The 13,220-nt window shown below is 29.5% G+C and overlaps 1 protein-coding gene across 1 annotated transcript; it reads right to left on the bottom strand.

The window, feature by feature from the left end:
• Positions 1-3,314: 3,314 nt before the first annotated feature.
• Positions 3,315-5,487, bottom strand: LOC106294310 (zinc finger protein WIP4). Its single transcript, XM_013729866.1, has 2 exons — positions 4,761-5,487; positions 3,315-3,749 (listed from the first exon to the last, which is right to left on the bottom strand). Exons 1-2 carry the CDS (start codon positions 5,403-5,405, stop codon positions 3,315-3,317), a joined length of 1,080 nt encoding a protein of 359 aa, XP_013585320.1. The 5' UTR covers positions 5,406-5,487.
• Between the last annotated feature and the right edge of the window lie 7,733 nt (positions 5,488-13,220).

Genomic DNA, 13,220 nt, shown 5'->3' with positions numbered 1-13,220 from the left:
TTTTATTAACTTATAGAGTTATTAATTTATAAAAAGATATTTTTAGATTTTTTTTAATTTTAATTTGATAAACAAAAACCAAAATCTAATGTCACCATTCAAGTTTTCCGAAAAACTAAAATCTACGGCAAAATCAAAATCCAAAATTTAAAAATCAAAAACCAAAATTCAAAAACAAAAAACTAAAATCCAAAAACCATACGAACAATTATCACTCTAGATTATTTTCTTTAAATTGAGTTTTCTTTATTAGATGGTAATTAGTAGTTAGTATCTTACATTACCCATACCTGTTTTCGCTTAGACGTTGCATTGAAAAATGTTAGCTTTATTCTCTATGTCTTGTATGCACAAAGAGGGTGGGTTGGATTACTTGGATATCGTTGGCCATATCAATACTTATCAGACTAAACAAAATCATATCATGAAATTGTGTTTTTGAAGTAAGCAAAAGAATATTCTGTAAATTTAGAGTTTTTTTCTACTGTGATATTTCTAAATATAAAAGATAATTGTTTTTTTTTGCGGCTAAATAGATCATCTGATTCGGAAATATTTAAAATCTGATTTGAATGAACATATGTTAAGAGTGACAAAAATGTAACATGGTTTTTGATTCATAAAAAGGTACATGAACATTTTAGCATAAAAAATAAAACACATGAACACCAGTTTATTATTTCGACGCTAGAGTGATTTGAATGCTAGAGTGATTTGAATGAACTTGTAGCTAAAAATCGTAAGTATTTTGAATAATAAATTATTAATCATTTGTTAAACAAAAAAAATTATTAATCATTTATTTCTTTTGGTTCAGGTTAGAGCAGCTATTGATGAGCTATTGGTGATGAGGAAACGGAAACAAAAAATTGGTGAGTAATTTTATGGGAACAATTAAAAAATATTTTCTATGTCATTCATTACTTTCGTGTATTATGCTTCCTAATTTTACGGTTCAATGACTTGATCTAATCCAGTTTTTAGTTTGCATTTATTTTGGGAAATTAGTTATTAATTTAAGAAAAGACAGTGATTAGTGTTAGGGTTATTTAATGCTTGAGTGACATTGTTTTGTAAATAATTTCAAGTTTTAAGGGTGAATTTATATTTGTACTTCTGTTTTAATAATATAAGATGTCATCTTTTTTTCAGCGAAAATGATTGTAGTGACGACATGTGTATAAATCATTTCGCAAATATAGTCTAAGGAATTATAAATTCTCAAGCTTTAGAAGACGTTGGATAAAATATTTTTTTCGTAATAACCAAAACATTGATTGAATGTGAAATCAAACACTTCTTATAGTTGTAGGTAAAAACACAAATCTCAGTAGCACCGAAAATATAATAAACAATCATATCTCATAAAATGTTAACAAATTACAGTAGCCAATAAACATTATAATTATCAACAATTCAGATTTTCGAAAGTGTGACAAAGAATAAAAAAATTTACAAAATACATAGAAACTAAGCAAAACATACAACATAGGACACTTCATTAGATTTAAAGAAATCTGATTATTGTTTTGCATACACATACCATAACATACATGTTAATTAAATATACATCAGAATACTAAAAATTCAAATCAGCATCATGTCATAAAAGAACACAATATAAAATTAAACACTTAACAAAATCTACACTAACACCAATTCAACGAAACCATTTTTGTCTTTTTCAGATATTTTAAAATTTCAACACCTTAACTTTAATATTTTAAAAATATCTAATTAGATCAATAGTGTTCGTAGAAACCAGTAAGCCTACTTTCACTTCAAAAACGTATAGCTAGAATAATATTATTATCCACACTATAACTCTTATTTCTACTTATTTAAGAAAATATAAAATAATCTTATTATCTAAATTAATAAATAAAATATTAAAAATATGATAAAATTATATAAAATTACGAAAGACCTGACAAATAAACAAAATCATTTATCAAATAATAATATAGATTTGTTGAAAATTTAGAATTTTTGATATCATACTCATACTCTAGAAAGTAATAAATTTTATTCTTTACATGAATTATTTTTGTTAAATTATTACAAATTAAACTTACCTTATAAGGAAAAGTAAATTGTATGATGTAGAGAGATATAGTAATATTAAGAGAAAAATGAGAATTGCTAAGATTCCGCAGGTCAACTATTTTGGATTTATACTAATTTTCCATTGGTTTGTAAATAAATATGTGTATAATAGTCCGTCCTAGATCTTTCTGATGCACGAGTCATCCAAATCTGCAAAAACGAAAACAATGTATGTTAATTTTATGATTATAAAAATAAAATAATAGAAAGAGAAGAGAGAGAGAGTAAAAAAAATTATAAAATGAGAACTTTTAGAAACTCCATTCCACACATGTCATTTTTCTATTAGTTTAGCTCTTATTTTACAATTAATATTTAATCACGTATATAAATTATATTAAAATACTAATTTTTTTTGTTTAAGAATTTTGAAGAATGTCTTCCTGATAAGATTGCTCTTACATATCGAGAATGAAAAGAAAAATATGATGGACATGTCAATTGTTTCAATGAATTTTTAAGGTAGTTTTATGAGTGTTTTTTTGTTTTGAACAAGTTACATGAGTTATATAACTAGTACGACTGTTTTCAAAATGATAATATTGATGAAAAACATCCCACATCGGAAATATAAGAATTAATCTACTACTATATAAAGGGTTAGGGTCAATCCACTAATCACCAATTGGTTTTAAGTTGGAAGCCCATAATCAAACCCGAATATAACATGGTATCAGAGCGATAAGATCCTTTGACCTAATTTACTACACCTACTACTACTATACCGATGTTGGGCCCTTTGTGGATGTTATTCCCACATTGTCCACGCTTCAGAACTAGATGTCTGAGCGTGAGGAAGGGTATTGATGAAAAATATCCCACATCGAAAATATAAAAATTAATCTACTACTATATAAAGGGTTAGGGTCAATCCACTAATCACCAATTGGTTTTAAGTTGAAAGCCCATAATTAAACCCGAATATAACAGATAATTCTCTAAATATCTATTTTAAATTTTTTTTTAAATGACCAAATTGTGTTATTCATAATTCTGGAGTTTTAAATTATACTATACTAGAGTTGTTTCACAAAAAAAAAAAAAATTATACTAGAGTTGTACATCTGCGTGTAGAAATATAACTAATGATAAGAAAATGCACTTTAGATTAGTTAAATGAAAAAGACGGTCTAACAAACTTTAACGAAGACCTTAGAACAGTAAAGGCTTCTGCTATTCCGATAAATATAATCCAAACAAAATTACGATCATTCTTGCTGTTCGACATCAGAAGCAGCCTCCTCGTCCTCATGATCGCCGAAGCAATCAATGCCAAAACAAGGGACATGACCATTACCAAAGGCCTTGACGTGGTCCTTAAGCGACCTCTTGTGCTTGAAATCCGAGCCGCATGAGCAATACCAAAGCCTCCCACAGTTCTTCTCGTGCGTCCTCCAGTCTCCTTTGACCGCAAAAGCCTTTCCACATCTACGACAAGCAAAGGGCCTCGCACCGTGTTTCCGCTTGTAATGTGTCTGAAGCGTACGGAAGTCCTTGAGCGGCCTTGCCCTCGGGTGCTCAATGTTGTTCTTGCAGCCCGGTGCGCAACAGTAGCAAGGCAGCTTCAGCATCCCCGTTGGTTGTGTCCCTCTTAGTGACTCTGGTCCTTTTCTGTATTCTGAGCCATGTCCCCACATGTGCATCTAATTCAGATAAAAAAATTTGTGTAAACGTTAAATACTTCAAGTTATGCGCATAGCTTAAATATTTATTTGGTTTTATGATCGAACAAAATATTTAAGATTAAACTCCAAAACTAATCTCGAAATGCAACTGTCACAATGTAGTGCAATACTGACCAAACAGACCAGTGGAATAGCTAAATATTGTGTAATAATTCTTGCACAAACTTCATATAATTTAATATACTTATCAGTTAATTCGTGTAATTCTAGAAAATTAATATTGTATAAATTTATGTTGTACGCTAATCATATTAGTAGTTCATGTACCTTTAGATCATATTCTCTTTGAGTAGTTGTACAAAGATGAATATGAGTTTGAGATTTAACCCCGTATGATTGCGTAGGGGGTTAATAGGAATTAAATGTCACATAATAAATATATGTAATGTTCTTTTACAAAAAAATATATGTAATGTATTTCTCAAAAATTAATATAAAGATTTAATAGGTATTAGAAACGTCTGCAAGACATATATCTTCCTCTTTTCGTTTTCTTTTTTCCTTTTAGGGTAATGAGTGTTTGTAGTAGAACTGCGCAAAAATCAAGAGAGACCAAAAATGGAAAAGGAAGAATAATCATATTCTAGGGTTAGAAGGAGGCAGTCTAGAATGACTTTTGGTTAAAGAAGATCTTCTTTATTTTAAAACCATTGATTGATTTTAGTTGATCTTCTCATAGCCATTAATCAACAGATCGTACAGCAATGACTCGTACCATCAAATGAAAAGTTATTCTCGATTCTATACTAATAGGAATAGCAATTATTATGAAAAAAATTGTCATAGTGTGTGCTAGAGATTTTCTCATGATGAAGATCTGAAAAAATTATAGAAATTATTACTCAAAAGAAAAATAAGGAAAGTAAACATATATAGATCCATTTTAAAGAACAAAAGTCAAATCTTGAAATTCATTTTAGGGAAAGTAGGAACTTAAAGTTAGGTTTATTGGATGAATATATCATTTACCTGCATGTTGTTGTATCTGTTGAAGGTCTTGTAGCAGAGAGGACAAGAGAACTGTGTAGGACCCATGAGAATCTGAGAAGGAGTAGGGATCCAATAGTGATTATGACTACCCCTTTGTACACCACCATGACCATCATGATGATGATCAGAAGCAAGTGTAACTTCTACTCCATGATATTGATGACGATCTTGATGATGCTCTTGGTCGGTAGAATCAAGGATGACATCGCTGCTGCTGCTCCCACCACCCCCGTAACCAATAGCGTCGCCACCGGGGTTTGGCAACCCTAGATGAAGATCCACGGTCACATCATAATGATGAGTACTTTCTTGGCATTGATCAAGATTATGATTAAGAAAGTTTGAATTAGAAGAGTTTTCGGTCGTCTCCATGAAACAGTATTCATGCTGAGGAACAATATCTTCTTGCTGCTTATGGATGGGGCTTAAGCTAAGGAGAGGAAGAGCTTCTCTAAGTGGAGGAGATTCAGGTAAAGTAGAATTAGGGTTTATGTCTGTGGTATTGTGAGGGTAATAGAAGCTGCCATTAGAGTTGTAGATGTGTGAGAGAGAAGTGGAATAGTTGAAGCTATAGTCATAGCCGTCGACAATGCCATTGTTGAAAATACAAGCTGGATCAGACATTAGAAGACAGAGAGAATAAGGAAATGTATGATATCTCTAGATGAGGTGTTTGTGTTAAGAGGGCAAAGAATGCTATATATGCATGTACATATTAATAAATGAGTGTATACAACATGTGTGCGATGTGAAAAAACGGTGGCAAATGTAATTTAATAGAAAAAGGGTACGGAGAAAATGGTAGGAAGAAAAGAAACAAAGAGAAAGTTTGAAGAATGAAAAAGGAGACTTATTACTATCTTGGGACTCGAAGTGCACGCATGTATTTGTTATATTAAAGTCAATTATTAAATCTTAATGAAACAACCATAGATGTTATTAAATATTAAAAATTTCTTGTCACAAAATACTGGATACCTAAGATCGGGTTAAACCCCCAGTGTATGTAGTATTCTGTAGTTCTATTGGTGTGGCAAGGAAATTTCTGATAAAAAATGTATCTCAAGATTACATTTTCGGATTTGGATGTAAGGGAGGGGATTCATTTACATGATTCGATTCCAAAGAACTATCAGTGAAGGGCCTAAAACATTTTGGTGATAAAAAGCGATCATAACTATCTGCTTATGTTGTCAGTAGACATGAATATCTAATTTCCATTGCGAACAACCAAATCTGTTTGGTGCCGATAAACAGTTCACCAGGAGATTAGTCGGTTGGGCTTCGGCCAACAGGATACCGCGGGTTATAGAAAAGCATGGTTAATAAGATCTAAGTGAATAATGATTGTACATATGTATTATTAGATGAAAATGAGTTTTCACAAATGGTAACTGATTAATCGCTAACATGCAGTACATAGCACATAGTGTTTTTAGTCTTTTGATTAAGATCATTGATCGATTTAAATTAATTCAGAAGATGTTTTAGGTTCAGTAATATTGTATAGTTCATATATAATTAATGTTTTGGTTTGATAATTAGTTTGAGCAAAAATCCCGAGTCCCTCAGCAAATGAAAGCCTATTAGACAGACAGAGTATGGAAAGGATCAAATAAAATGGACAAGATCGGGAATCAAGGATAAAAGTTTGTCTCCTTCAATGTCTAACAGTAAATTACAAAATGTATATAAGAAAGAAAGCATCGAATCAAGAGTTGATAAACATTTTTTGGTTTTGTGGGGAGATTGATCGCGTTGGAAAATGAGACGGTCGTGATCTAAGACAGCACTTGCGTTGGTGGTCTCATCTCCATGTCGGCTCGGCTTCAGAAACATATTACTTGGGAACTCCAAATATTTATTTATAACTCATTGACATAACTTCAAGTAGTAATCAGATAAAAATTTGCAGCAACTTTCCCTAGCGTTTTCAGATGTTGTACACTGAGTAATAAGAAAACCAACTACTACAACCACTAGATTCATAAGATCACCTAACTGTTGACGCATATAGACTCTATAAAGTAGTATACTCTGCCGCTATCCCATATGAAAATATGTATATATGGTTAATACTTTTTAATATATTCATATATAGTTAGTTTTTAATATTACAAGTATTTTCTATGAACAAAATTGCGTCAATATATTGGCTATTGCTCTACTAGATCGAGACTATGGATAAGAATGTTAACTGAGGATTAGTATATAAGCGGAACATAATTGAAGTGCGTTATGGTGTAACTGCGATTCATGCGGTTTCGATAGAATAAACAGTGCGAAATAATGTTTTAGAACAAAATTATTTTGCGGTTTAGATAGATAAATATTTAAAATTGAACATATCATTTTTATTTCTTAATTTAAATTAAAAAGCCAATTATTGTATTATGCCGGTTAGCCGTTTTGGTAAATTTAACCAAATTTCCAAATTAACTCAAATCTAATTATAACATAACCATGAATCAGACAGATGAATGAATTACAGTTCAACCGCCCTATTGAGTTTTCAGATAGATTTATATATAATTAAGATGGTTCATATAGAAAAATATTATAAATTTGAGTAGTTTCATATATTCAAAAAGAAACAATTAGTTGTAAATTAAATTTAAGATATTTAGTATTTTAACTTATAGTTTCATTTTTAAACTATTAATTATAATTAAGAAATATATTATATATATGAAATTTATATGAAATAATTTAACCATGTTTGGATTTTTTAAAATTTGACTATAAATTATAACTTATGTAGTCGTTATAAATTTGTTTTATTTTATGAAAGTAATTATTTAAATATGTTAAAAGTATGTTTTGAAAGTTAGTTATTAAGGTGATGATTGTTTTCCTAGTTTTTAGATTTTAGTTTCTGGTTTTTAGATTTTAGTTTTTGGTTTTTAGATTTTAGTTTTTGGTTTTTGGTTTTTGATTTTGCAGAAGATTTTGGTTTTTTGAAAAACATGAATGGTTGTTTTAAACTTTGGTTTTTAGTTTTTGGTTTTGCTTTTAAAACTAATAGAATGAAAATATTATTCATAGTAAAATATTTATTCTGAAAATAGTAAAATATAAAATACTGTTATCAAAGCGCACATAAATTTTGTTTAATAAAGTTATTTTAAAACAAAAACTGTAAATACAAAATAAAACTGTGATTAAATGCTAAAATAATTTTTATTCATCGATTTCTATCATTATTTTTTCTGTAATTTTTTTATTTTTTCTAAAACTAAAAATAATAAATATTTGTTTTAATTTTTTATTTAAACTATAGTGAATTATTATTTTTGTTTGAAGCTGAAATTTATTAAATACTAATAATAAAATTCTACTTACTATAAAAATAATAAATATTACATACTTTACCACATTAAGATAAATTTATTTATCTTAGAAAATAGTTAAAATAATAAAACAATTTTATTGTTTGTCTTGACCGGATATAAATAAATGAACATACAAACTAAATAAAAATTAATTACATTTTAAAAATTGTGGTAGAAGTATATAAATTTAAGAAATTCAAATATATAAATAAATATCAATAGTTCAATTTTAAAGTGTAGTTTAATAAATATAGGGAATCTTTTAGTTTAATAGATGAAAAATAAATATCTACATATTGTCAGTAAAAATATTTACATTAGTTTATTTTGAAATTAAAAATAAATAATTATGTTAATTTATTCCTTTGTATAAGATTTTTATATTTTTCATATTAGATTCTAGATGTAAAATATTTTATTTAACTTTAGTGATTTGGAATAATTACTATCTTATCACTTTAATCCTTTTTTATTAATATTTTCTTGTATTAATACATAAATATAGAAATATTTTAATAAGAAATAAAAAAAGGTATACAAAACCCACGTACACAGTTTAGAAAACCAACAAAACATGATTTTTGTTGTGAATAGAGAGAAAGAGGAAATAGGTTAATTTTATTCTTATCTCATAGACAACAATACATATATATAGGAATACAATACTAGGGTTTAGAACCTCTAGAACATGGGCTTATGAATATATATGGATATCCACATAATAGTTCATAACACTCCCCCTTGGATGTCCCATTATACAAAAATACTTCCTAAATCACATAAGATGCTGCCTCATTGAAAATCTTACCAAGAAAACTCAGTGGGAAAAACCGTGGTGAAGGAAAAAAGAGTGCAGCGCGCATCTACTTCCCCTGATGAGAACATAACTTGATATATCTAATAGGACACAATCCAATGTGATAAAGTAACTTCTTCGTCTTGGGGTTGAACCGGTTTACTTCTCTTGGCAGATTTGACACTCCTCACTAAAACTTGAATATCTTGGTGACCGTAGGATAAAATTACTTCAAACCACTTGGAAATCGAAGCTAAAATTCATGTCTAACTTTGAGCACCAATCTGGCTCTGGTAAGATGAAAATATCGAGTGATATTTTGAATATCATACGATATTAGGTATTCTGAGACAGTTTGTACATGTCCCACAAAAACAGCCATATCTCGAGTTCTATAGTGGATAATGACTTGATTCAAATTGGATATGAAAGTAGACTCAAAGATCTTTCTCTAGACACCAATTTCATATTTTAATTCCATCTAGAAGGTCTCCTTTGATTGGAAAACCTTTGACCTTCGATTTTGTCTCAAGAATGGAATGTGTTCATACATTGATTCTTCTTCAAATATGATTGATCTATCTCATTTTCTCCTGCTTCTTAAATCTCAAAAAATAATTTGAAAGATTGATGACATTCCTCTTTAGGTATCTATCATTAGCGTGTTATTTGTTGTCTCGTTAAAACCTTGACATGGAAAACCCTAGCCGTGAGCAAAACTAAAAAAAAAAAAAAACCTTAGCAGCAGAAATAAAATCTAAAATCCCTAATCCATGTCGATGAAAAAAAAAACAAAGAGTCGAGAGTCGTACGTTGATCTGTAAGTCACCTTGGTCATCATGAAACCCTAGCCCTTGGCAAAATCTGATTTGTGCTGATAACGTGTTGTGAATAGAGAGAAAAAAGAAATATGTTAATTTTATTCTTATTCCATAGACAACAATATATATATATATATATGAATACAATACTAGGGTTTAGAACCTCTAGAACATGGGCTTATGGACCTAATGGACATCCACATAATAGTTCATAACAGTTTTTAGTTTTTGCTTGAAAATAAGTAGTTAACACAAAATCTGGTTTTCCTATTTTTTAGGGAATCTATTTTTTTACAAAATCAAAAACCAAAAACTAGGGTAGAATCTTAAACAATCAACCTCTAGCAGGCTAAATCTTTGTAGAACTATAGTTAAATATCTATACTATTAAAAGAGAAGTCATGACTTCTTTGATGTGTGATATTTTAAATAGACCATCCATAGAAAGTTGTTTACATTATTTTTTTGTATTTTCATAACAATTTTCTAACAAGATATTTAATTATTTTTTTATTCGATCAAAATATTATTAATAATGGATAATTTCGAAAATCTAATTATTCCATCAATATATATTTATAGTTGCATATAACCATTTATAATCTACTTAATAATAATAACATTTAATTATTCTAGAGTTAATACCTGTATATGATCTAATTAATAATAATAACAATTAACATTTATTATGCAAATAAAATAATGTTAGAATTCCACCATGCAAATAATAAAATCAAATCAAATATTAAAATCCTAGCACTATTGTATTTTCATAATAAGTGTTATTATTATTAATTATGTTATACATTATACATGTATCAATATTTATATAGATGTTGGGTTAACAAACATGTATTGATAAATATATAATATTTTTAATATATAAATACTGTAGTGATGAATTTTCCATGCGTGATTTTTTTATTTGGATCATTCTTTAAAATTTTATCAAACTTTACATGAATTAATTATAATATTTATATTTTTAATTGAATAAAAATAAATATTTTTTAAGAAAGTTCTAAAAAATCTTTTTAAAATATTTTCGGAATCAATTTAAATTTTATATCCAAAAGTAATTAATTTTAATTTTAGTTATCATAAACTATAATTAGGAATTAAAATTTATTTTAGTTTTGATTTATATATGAAAATGTAAAATTATATAAAGTATTATAATTATATATTCACTGATAATAACAATCTAAACTGATTAATTTTCAAAAATAAAATTTACAAAAATTTTGTTAGAAATATTCATTTCTATTTCAAATTAAAAGAATATATTTTATCCAACTTAGTGTATTTCTCAAATATGATATTTACTACAAACATATTTTGAAGTACAATGTATTATAGTTTTTCTTTAAAAGAAATTCTTTACAGTATGTCAAAAAATATATTTTCTACTATATAGATCCAATTTAATTTGATTTCATATAAATTTAAAATAAAAAAGTATGTAAAGTAATATTGTTACATAATAAAGTTTCCGAAATAATTTTTGTTACAAAAATACAAAATTTATATAGTAATAATATATAAGCCACGTAAACATAGCTATTATAGAATTACATAATATATAACACTAAATTACGTTAAGTTATTGGTAAATTTTGTTATATAAACTAAAACATTTTAGTATATAAATAAAAAAAACCGCACGGTTGTGCGGGTCAAGATCTAGTGTTTTATTAAAATGTCAAATTAAACAAAAAAACGTTAACTATGTTTTGTAGACCAGGAGGAATCGATTAACCATGTGTTTTTTGACTGTCCTCCAGCACGACAGGTGTGAGCATTATCTAAGATACCATCGAATCCGAATATTTTCCCTATAGATTCTTTCTTTGCTAACATGGACCATCTTTTTTGGAGAGTTAATCCAAAGATGGATGACCATCAGTTTGCATGGATCTTATGGTATATTTGGAAAGGTCGGAATAATAAGGTGTTTAGCAATATTGATATTGATCCTAGGGATACCCTTAAGATAGCCGAACTGGAATCAAAACTTTGGGTTGAGGCTCAGGGTTTAAGGAATCAGCGAGTGGCACAGGATGTACAGATTAGTTCCATTCAAACGAATTCAGGAAGATGGTGCTTTATAGACGGCTCGTGGAAAGATAAGAATTTGTTCTCAGGGCAAGGATGGTTTAGTACTTTACCAGGCTTTGTTAGGGGCACGAAATGTACGTGCATGTCTATCACCTCTCCATTCGGAGGTGGAGGCATTGATATGGGCAATGGAATGCATGAGGAATTTAAGACAGTTTCAGGTTGCGTTTGCAACGGATTGTTCTCAGTTGGTGAAGATGGTTTCGGAACCCGAGGAATGGCCAGCATTTGGAACCTATCTGGAAGACATTAAGCTTTTGAGGAGCAGTTTCCTCAACTCAGACATCGTTCATGTACCAAGGACGGCGAACCAAAAGACGGATAGCTTAGCACACAGTGCCCGACATCAACCGTCTTTCGTCGTACACATGGATGCAGAGTTTCCAATTTGGTTTACAGAGTCAACATGAGTCTGTGAATTGTTTGCTGTCAAAAAAAAAAAAAAACGCACATGGACAGCACTAACTTGTGATAAAATGACAAAGTGCGATTTTCATATGTTGTAAAAACACAAAAAACAAAAAAAAACTTTTCTTGTTGAGTGCAAAATTTGATTTGAAAAGCACTATTAATTAAATTTTTGCTTAATTTTTGTAAGCTCAAGAATTGTGAGCTTATTCGTTCTGAGCCAAGAGTGTGTTACACATGGTGATGAGTGTGTAACACAATACGTTAAGTTTGTTACGGTGTGATGACGTGTCACAAACTTATGGAAGTAGAATATATTGCTTTGGCGTGAAGCAAAGAAAATCTTCTGTTGGCGATATTTTAGGAAGTAGAATATTGTCTTTCACGTGTACTTAACGAGGGAACCTAGAAGTGTTAAAGGTTAAGAGTTAAGAGAGTAAAAGCTAGAGCAAGAGGTTTGTTCTTGTCGGCTACAGAAATCGAGTGAAAGGTTTTCAGCTTGGGTTTCTGTAATTTAGAGATTAGAAATTGGTCTGTCGCTAGTCGTGTGTGACTGAGCATAAAACGGATTAAACAGATCTAGGAGGATTGTTTAAAAGATTTCTAATATACAAGAAAGTGTTCTTGAAAGACTTGTGTACGGTTCATATTTGTGTGTCTCTGAACTTTCATTTGGTATCAGAGCAGGAAACCTCTATGGTATCAAGTACTACTAACAGGTTGAGATCCTCCAGATTTCATGGACACCATGAAGGAACTCTTACACATTCATAAGCCTATCATGCTGGACAGTACCAACTTTGGTCACTGGAAAGTGAGGATGCAACACATCATCAGAGGAGTTGATGAAGATGCTTGGACGTCTGTAGAAGATGGTTGGAGTGCTCCTACCGTTGTCTTGGAAGATAAGTCTGTTGGTCCAAAGCCTAAAGACCAGTGGACTGATGGTGAGAAGAAAACGTCT

Source organism: Brassica oleracea, chromosome C5, assembly GCF_000695525.1.
Source record: "Brassica oleracea var. oleracea cultivar TO1000 chromosome C5, BOL, whole genome shotgun sequence".
NCBI lineage: Eukaryota > Viridiplantae > Streptophyta > Magnoliopsida > Brassicales > Brassicaceae > Brassica > Brassica oleracea.
This window is presented reverse-complemented; position numbering and strand designations above follow the sequence as displayed.